Here is an 8,688-nt window from a genome sequence, read left to right on the forward strand (position 1 = left end):
TTTTTAAATATGTTACCCGATTTTTCTTTTTAAATAAAATGCGTTTATTCCAATCATCAGATTAAGTAATGACAATTCTGACGTTTTCTCACTGCAATATTAAAAATAAACATTTTTTGTAAAAATACGAACACACAAAATTAGTTCGCGTGTTTTTTTCCCTTTTATCCGAACAGAAAGTAGATATTGTCGATTGGTGTAAGTTTGATGTTCGGTGGCTGGAAGGAAAAATTGTCGTAGAAGAAATAATAGACCCTCTCATTTTCAATGTCAACTCGAATATTCACAATTCTGGTAACACTGTGTGAATGAACCTTTGATTTTTTGCCTTAAACAACACTTTTTTACATACAAATCAATAACAAACAAACGGAAAACTGAACAAATGCGACAATACTTACCTCATTATGAGGTGTCATTAAGCCATTTAAGTAATTAGCAGACATCAGGACTAGGGATGCTCAGAAAAAGATGCTACGTAGATCAATTGCAAACAAGCATTCACCGGGTAAAGAACTGAAAAACTTAAATCAGAGAGATAATTTCTTGTATAAAAATAATTTTCCAAATTCATTTTTAACTTGTGGTAAATTGTGATTATTCAAGTTGAAGACATAAGATTTTTGATTTTTGATAATAAATTCCAGCCCAATTTTACCGGAAAAAAATTAAGCATCGTTTGTGATAACTATTTCATTGTAAATTTATCAAAATGGAAATCAAATTCTTTTCTGCCAAAAACAAGGTGAAAGATATCATGGAAGACTTAATCTTCACCAATGAAATGATGGAACAACAACAAAATGAAACGAGAAATCGTGCGAAGCAAATCGTGAGAGAGAATTGGCACATTAAAATGGCAACGAAAAAACTTGAGGCCGAAATTGAAGATATCAATAAACACTCGAAAAATGGCAACGCCAAGTGAACAAGGGACATGGAAAATGGAAATCGAACGGAAAAATAAACGGACAAGAATAAGAAGCAAAAAGGAAATATCATCTCAGCCATCAAACTTACATCAATCGAAAATATCTACTTCAATCAACTTTTCATTTTTAAGGATTTCATTTTTTCATATTGTGTCGTTTACATCAGTTAAAGTTGATCTACACTTCGTTAGCAAAAATCTGTAAAAACAAGAACTTCACTTAAAAACAACAATCATATTCTTTTGATTCCATAAATAAAAAACCGTAGTTTGAAACCTAGCAATGACTTTTATTTATTTATTTTTTTAGTTTGCAAGTAAATGCTATGAATTCGAATAGTTGGTGCGTTCGAATGGTCGTTGGTTCGAAACCAACCGAATTTTTTTTCTTTTTTTTACTAGTACGTTTTTCGTTATGAACATTTATTTCAAGTATTTAAATGTTTTCTAGACAAACTACATGGAAATTTACATGATAAAAATGTTTAATTTTTTTATCAACAATTTATGAATTTCGATGGACTTTTTACAATAAAAAAATGTGGAAATATTCATAATGGTCTCAACTCTTCAATTCGAGTGTTTGTTTCGAATGGTCACTGTTTTGTTTTTTACTCTCATGACGTGAACTAATTTTTTTGCTTTTCTTTTTTGTTATTATTAATTTTCGAAGAGAAAAGGACATTTGACTCATTGTAATTTTGTGAAAAAAAAACTGAAAAATATAGTTGATGTTTTTTTAATCAAGTCAATTGAATGAACAATCGAACATAAAGTTTATTCCAATCAACGAACCAAAACAAAGCATAAACACAAACTAAACCATCATAGACGCACACCTCAATGCTTAAGCATATGGCGTTGTTTGTGTCTCGGCTTTTTTCATCTGTGAAAAAATTATAATTCACTAAACTTCGAATTTCCATAAATAAGTATATATGCGATTTGAGTTTGTTTATATTCGTTCTCCCTTGTGGAGAACATATACTAAAATTGGAACGATACAGAGAAGATTAGCATGGCCCCTGCGCAAGGATGACACGCAAAAGCATGAAGCGTTCCACATTTTTTTGTAAAAAATCCATTTAAATCTGTTTAAAACAAAATTATTTTAACTTTTTTATGGAAATTTTCAATGTGTTACTTTTTTTCAGCATTTTTATTCTCATCGAAATTGAACCTTTGTACGACAAAAAAGGAAAAAACTAAATAATATTTGGTCTGGTCTGCGCGCATTAGAAAATTACTCAGAAAAAAGTAACACACTCGAAATTTCCATAAAAAGTTAAACTTTTTCCACCAATAGTTTATGGATTTTAACAAATTCAAATAGCTGTGAATTAGTTACTATGAGACCGTTCATAAATATATTCAATAATTCAAACAACGCATTTCCATGGAAATGATATAAATACAATTGATATATCGTATACAATAAGTGAGTTAATCAAATTAAGAAACTTCGCCGTTCTTCGACCATGTATTAAATCCAAATATGTATGGATACGAGTGCGCTAGGATCAAACAGATTTTTTTCTATTTTATTTCTTGAAAAAGAAATAATATATTTGTAGATATTATAAAAAAGCAGCAGAAAAATGTAAAACAAATCAATTTACATGAGCGAATTGATGCATGGGATAGAGCGAATTGACAGTTGACAGAGTTGACAGCTGCGCAGTTGTTAAAATAAACACGGCTATATTGTACATTGTATTCATTCTGTTGCAAACATTTGTGGCATAAACACCGTTAATCGTGTGCAATCAAAGTTTAATAAAATTGAATCCCAAAATATAATTGTCATCGTGTAATTTATTGCAAATTGAAAGTAAAAACATAATATCACGCTTGCTCGAAATAGGTGTTTTGTAAGCGATTGAGATAAAGGTGTAATTGAATCGAATTCAACAATTATAAAAAACTTGATACTTTCAAAATGGTTAAACCGTTGAATTTTCTCGATGCCGAAACATCACACCTTGATTCGCAACTGCGTATTGTTCACAATGAATTGGAAGACAATTTGAACGAAATGTTTGGCGGTGGTGTCAAAGCAGAAGCCGAAATGGAGAAATCACAACCGTATAAAATTATAAAACCGGATCCTGGTTTGTGTGTGAAAGCATTTCGCAAAACCAATAATGAAAAATGCTTTGTCAACATTTGCACATCGGATGGAATTCCGCCACCTGAAGACATCAGCGCTGATCAACTTACTATGATCCTCTCATCAGAAACACCAAGCAACTACAAAATTCCAATGAGCATCACCGAACTTCGTTTAACACCCGATAAATCCGGCAAGGATGCCATTGTTTGTGATGTTGCCATTCATCCGCTGTTCTTTCGTAAAGTTGAGGCAATTATTATATTCCGTGATTTCTTGATAACCATCATATTTGAGGCACTCCATTCGAAATATAACATCGATATCAATCGCGAAACATGGATCATTTTGAAAAATAGCAGATGTATGGGCACATTGGTGAAGCATCGTGTTCAAAATCGTGATGTTCAAAAGGTCTACGAATCATATCAAAATCCAACAAAAGATCACAAAACACTGATTAACGAGTTCAAAAGTGATGAATTTAATGGTCAACGTAAAAATCTCATCACCGAAATTGATCCGCGAACAACAAAATCACCCACAAATGCAAAGAGTGTTCCAGCCAAAACAACTCGTAAGCTGGTTCAACATCGTCTTTTCAAAAAAATAGCCAATGATAAATCGTCGTCGTGTGTAGCTGAATTCTTTTTGCCTGAAGTCATGGCTAAAGATGAAATCGCTTTGGATCTGGGACGCGATCGAATCGTTCTTGAAGCTCGACGGGTTGGTTACTTATTCGATTCATTTTTCCCATTTGATATTGATGTTCGTGAAGTTAAAGCGGACTTTGATAGCGCAAAACATATTTTGACTGTAGAAGCACCCATCTTATCTTAAGTTGTAAAACAACATATTCCAAAAATCAAAAAGATAAAGATTAAATTATTATTTACATATTTTTTTTCAAAGTTTTTAAGAAATAAACTCTGTTCATTATATTCATTACCACAAGATGGCGTTACAATTTCATTATGCCTATTATCCAGAATTTAACATTTACGTGGATGGTAATATTCTTCAATACCAAACTCAATATTATTTATGGTAGATAAAGTTTTAAAATTCCTTTTTTCCGCTTTTTTCAAAGTAAACAATCCGAAGAATACCATAGTTGAATGAAATAATATTTGGAGTGACATCTATTGAAAATAAATTGAATAACACAGCTATTCAAAACTAATATCAAATTGTATATTTTTATTGCCCTTTGTTCTCTCTCTCTCTCTCTCTCTCTCTCTCATGACTATCTATGACGAAAGAGTATAAAATAAAATCAGCGAATGTATCTAGAATAATTTAAGTGTTGTCTCCAAATAAACACGTTCGCATCAAAAATCAATGCATAATGCACGTTTATTTATTTGCTTGGAAGTGTGGAACTTATAATTCATATAAATTTGATAACATATAATCATAGCTGCGTATAACTCAATTTCATGCTTCACTTTAAATACTCTAATAAACTTTCAGGAATAGTGAGCTGAAAGATATTTTACAATGTGACCAATGAACGACTCATTTAATTTAAAATTGCATTTTTTTTTTGTTACAGTTTCATTTAGAATGAATGCCGCAAAATTAATTCGAATTGTTTTATGACGTTGACGTGTTAGTAGCGTGTAGAAAAGTTCATGTGGCTATTAGTATAAATTGTATTTATTAAAAACGGCCATAACAAGTGTTGTCGTGTACTGCGGCAAATGCATGGCAATGTACTTTTCCACTTATTGTGGTGGCCAATTTGGTGCTTGTGGATAACCTTGTGGCGGTGGATGTGGGTAGCCGCCTGGCTGTTGGGGCTGTTGACCATATGATCCTGGATACGTACCATAATTTTGTGGACCTTGTGGGAAGTTTTGGTAGTTGTATGCATCTATGATTGAAATTAAATGAGTTGTAAATTTCATTTCATTGAAAACCAAATGATTTTAAACAAATGACTACTTACTTGCTGGATATGGCAATGTTGCATACGGATTAAAACTTTGCGGCATTGGCGCAACATAAGTTGGGTACGGAGCTTGTGGTGTCGCCTGATAGGGTACTGGCATCCCTTGAATTTGGCTTGGATACGGTATGGAGCCAGTCGGTTGAGCTGGTGGTTGAGACGGAGCTGATGATCCTCCTTAAATATAGTACACATTTAATGTAATGGTGCCATCAAATAAACATAAGTCGAATTGAACTCAATGCAACATTTAGACGGCACAAAGCAAAGCATAAAACACAAAATAAATCTAAACAATGATCGCTATTCTAAGGTATACTGTCACGTTAAGCAAAGCAAAGTAAAAAAAAACATTGATGCAGTTAATGCAGACAGGTTGGTTAGTTGTTAAAACCGAAATAGCTAAGTATGTTACCAGTAGTTGCGCCATACGATGGAACTGGTGGACCGCTTGGTGCGGACGACATTCGGCTCGATTCTTCTGTCAATGATTTCATGAGTTCGTCTTTTTCGGTTTTTCGTGCAAAACAGAAATCGGACACTTTGTTCTGGAATGTGATCAACAATTGTGTCAAATCATTGTAGAATTTTGTGCCTTCTTTCAAATTATTTTGCAACGTTGTAAATGCATCATATGCACTGGCCAATTCACTCAAAAATGTGTCACGCGATCCCGATCCACCGCCAGTTTCGTTCACAAATGCTTGATGAGCGCTCTGAATTTGTTGAACTAACGACTCTTGTCGTGCAATGCTGTCATTTACTTGTTCACGCAATGGTGCCAATGCCTTTCCAATCGTTCCAATCGAAATGTTTGGCTCATTGATTGCCCCGTCTTGGGCCAATGCGCTCAAAAATTGTTCTTTCAAATCGACGGTGGCCGATTTCAATTCGGATTCAATTACTTCACGTTCGGCTTTAATTGTATCAACATTATCCATTAATTTTCGCAATTCCTGCACCGAATGACAATTTGAAATGTTTCCACCGCTGCTTACTGGGCACGCATTCTCCAATTCAGACTCTGACTTTGAGAGTAATTCCATTCCGTGTGAATGCTTGTCGAATGTATCGCGAACAGTTTTATCGGCTGTGGTTGCATTCCGAATAATTTCACGATATTTGGCCGCATTTGAACGGAACATTTCGGTCAATTTATCGGATGGTGTACGAGTCCATTTTTCTTTGAATTGTGTACGTAAACGGGTATCGGCTTCGGCTTCTTCGTTTAGTATGCGATCACTTTCGTCCAAAATTTCCTGATTACGTTTCAACGATTCGGGCAAATCGTTGATCAATGTGCGTAAATTTTCGATGCCACCCTTCTCTCGAATATCTTTTGCTTTATCCAATACCGATTGTGGCAATGCATTACCACTGGTAATTTCAATAGCTGCTGGAAGATTTAGACTTGCTAAAATGCCATTCAAATTTTGTGTTGATTCGCGTAATCTCATCACTTCGCCGTTTACAATCTCATTTTTACGTGCATCGGATGCAGAAATTGCTTGATGCAATGCAACTGGTACCAGATCAGCGAATAAATCTTTTGAATTTGGTGACAATGGCGTTGTAAATGCTGATGCCTTTGCCAATTGAGCTTTACCAGGTCCTTCTAATGTCTTAACATCGGGTATAATTTCATTGTAAATGAAATCATTGTCTTTTTTCGATTCGGTTAAATGGCGTTGAGCACGTGATGCAAATTCTTCATACAAACTTGGTTTTCCCGAACGCGATTGAGCCGCTTTGAATAGCTCGACGGCATTTTGTAATCGTGCAATTTCTTCGCCAACTGCTTTATTATTGCGACATACTAAACTCTGATAAAATTGGGTAATCGCATGGAAACCAGCCTGTTTGCCAGCAATCTAATAAAGAGAACAAAAATTTAAGAAAAATTTAAATGCATAAAATGATGTCTTCAATTTTACCGTTGCAACCCAATCTTTATCCCAAATTGATCGGAGTGAATCTTTTTGCAAGCCACGCAATGCTTCGGCATACAGTTCTTCGCATTGACAAGCCAATTTTGCAATAATTAAATCTTTCATGCTATCTTTGATGGCTTTCATCACAAAAATTTCTTGGGCCTGTGCCAACATTAGATTCGAAAGTACTTGCAATGTTTCTGGATTCAAATCGGGTGTTGGTTCTTGTGGAATAGCAAACGGTGTAACACCTCTTAAATGAGCAAAAATTCCAGCCGCTTGTTGCAATAGTTTCGTTGCCATTTTTAAACCATCATCACTATCGGTACTTTGTGATGCAGCGACAGCACTTTGCAGTGCCGCAATATTGAATAGAACACATTCTTTTTCGTATGCTAGAGATGTCAATGCTATGAAACGATGAAAGAAAATAGTCAAACATCAATTTGTGTATAAATTAATTTACGTTGATTGTAAACTTGAATCTTGCAGTTTAAACGGTCTGAAAAGGTCATGAATATAAATAAAGAAACAACACTTACTCAAACTGATTCGACCCCCAAAAATGGATCCTTTGTCAAATGCATCTTTCCATTTGAATGGAATTTGGAGTTCATGAACCGGAATTTTCGCCTCCAAAGAACATAATTGATCATAGTAGCTGCAATTCAAAGAATATCAAAATAAACATAAATAAATCATTGACAACCAAGCTCAGCTGTAGTTGTGTATTGCCTAAATATTGTTTCAAACATCAAAACTCATGACGATGCATACATTTATAAAATATTGTCATTTAAATTGAAGTGACTGAATTGAATCATACAAATTGTTCGTTTTTTTTTCTCTTCTATTTCGTTAAAGTATTCACCGATTTCAGCATTCCAATACAAAAGTATGTATTTTTTCTCTTGTTATTTCGTCACTTATTTATGCGTATGTATGCGAGTCAGCAGTCGTATGTGAATGAGTAAATCGTCATGACTCATTCCAATTCTGTAGCACCCAACACGTAAGATGTAATCGTTCGACAATATTAATGTAAAATGGCAACAACAAAAAATTTTACAAAGAAAAAAACACACGCACACACATACACCAATTATCGCAATACTGTTTCAAGTTTGGTAAGCAGCACCAATCATCAGACAAATAGAACAACAACACAAACTTATTGAAAAAAAAAAAAATGGAATGCGATAAATGAAATCATACATACCCATAGAGAATGTCCAAAGATGATTCGTATTTTTCAAATGCTTTCCAAATGGCTGAATTTCTCAATTTGCTGAACTCATTTATTGATTCCGAATGATCGGATGCATTCGCAGCATCATTGCCACTATACGAACTTTGTATTAAATTCTTTAGCGGCTTGACAACATCCACTTCGGATGGTTTTTTCAAAGGCACAACCAATAATTCTGACATTTTCGCTCGTTCGCAATGTTTCTTATCGGAAATAACTCTACAACTGTTTCACTGTCAATTGCGCCTTTGTTGTTTACGCACCACCAATGACTAAATCAAAGAAAAATCACACTCGACAAATGAATGACAATGATTTTATTTACCACCGATTGCTGCCTTTTTTCGCAACAATTTTTTGAAATTCGAGTTTCACTATTTACGAAATGTGTATGCAATTGAGCTTATAACAAAGACGAGAAATTTTCAACACCTACCAAGCGACGATATACTCGAAATAGGAATGACGTGATGGGGAATCAGTCGGTGTTTTGTATATGTTGACAAAGCATTTTGT

At 34.3% G+C, this 8,688-nt stretch overlaps 2 protein-coding genes and 1 non-coding gene across 4 annotated transcripts; 2 read left to right on the forward strand and 1 right to left on the reverse strand.

The window, feature by feature from the left end:
* The first annotated feature begins 1,894 nt into the window (after nucleotides 1-1,894).
* On the forward strand, nucleotides 1,895-2,001 carry LOC116337860. Its single transcript, XR_004200828.1, has one exon. It is a non-coding gene; the product is annotated as a U6 spliceosomal RNA (small nuclear RNA).
* A 640-nt stretch (nucleotides 2,002-2,641) lies between these two features.
* Nucleotides 2,642-3,995, forward strand: LOC116337404 (PIH1 domain-containing protein 1-like). The gene has a single exon (XM_031761940.1). It carries the CDS (start codon nucleotides 2,871-2,873, stop codon nucleotides 3,879-3,881), a length of 1,011 nt encoding a protein of 336 aa, XP_031617800.1. The 5' UTR covers nucleotides 2,642-2,870; the 3' UTR covers nucleotides 3,882-3,995.
* A 377-nt stretch (nucleotides 3,996-4,372) lies between these two features.
* LOC116337402 (programmed cell death 6-interacting protein) lies at nucleotides 4,373-8,688 on the reverse strand. 2 transcript variants are annotated; one of them, XM_031761939.1, is made up of 7 exons: nucleotides 8,609-8,688; nucleotides 8,143-8,444; nucleotides 7,466-7,584; nucleotides 6,927-7,333; nucleotides 5,408-6,863; nucleotides 4,993-5,169; nucleotides 4,373-4,917 (listed from the first exon to the last, which is right to left on the reverse strand). In XM_031761939.1, the coding sequence occupies exons 2-7, from the start codon at nucleotides 8,352-8,354 to the stop codon at nucleotides 4,769-4,771; spliced, it is 2,520 nt and encodes an 839-aa protein (XP_031617799.1). In that variant the 5' UTR covers nucleotides 8,355-8,444; nucleotides 8,609-8,688; the 3' UTR covers nucleotides 4,373-4,768. The 2 variants fall into 2 exon arrangements, with proteins under 2 accessions (XP_031617799.1, XP_031617798.1); XM_031761938.1 differs by having other exon boundaries at nucleotides 8,143-8,640.

The sequence above is a fragment of the Contarinia nasturtii genome, unplaced genomic scaffold (assembly GCF_009176525.2).
Source record: "Contarinia nasturtii isolate CC-2019 unplaced genomic scaffold, AAFC_CNas_1.1 Cnas_scaffold_285, whole genome shotgun sequence".
NCBI lineage: Eukaryota > Metazoa > Arthropoda > Insecta > Diptera > Cecidomyiidae > Contarinia > Contarinia nasturtii.

What these genes read in the sequence shown, in the direction of transcription:
- LOC116337404 (XM_031761940.1), top strand. Translation starts at nt 2,871, where the DNA reads ATGGTTAAACCGTTGAATTTTCTCGATGCCGAAACATCACACCTTGAT.
- LOC116337402 (XM_031761939.1), bottom strand. Translation starts at nt 8,354, where the DNA reads ATGTCAGAATTATTGGTTGTGCCTTTGAAAAAACCATCCGAAGTGGAT. An exon ending in TCTTTGGACATTCTCTATGG is followed by an intron (nt 7,585 to 8,142) that starts GTATGTATGATT and finishes TTTGAATTGCAG; the next exon opens with CTACTATGATCAATTATGTT. An exon ending in ATCGTATGGCGCAACTACTG is followed by an intron (nt 5,170 to 5,407) that starts GTAACATACTTA and finishes ACTATATTTAAG; the next exon opens with GAGGATCATCAGCTCCGTCT.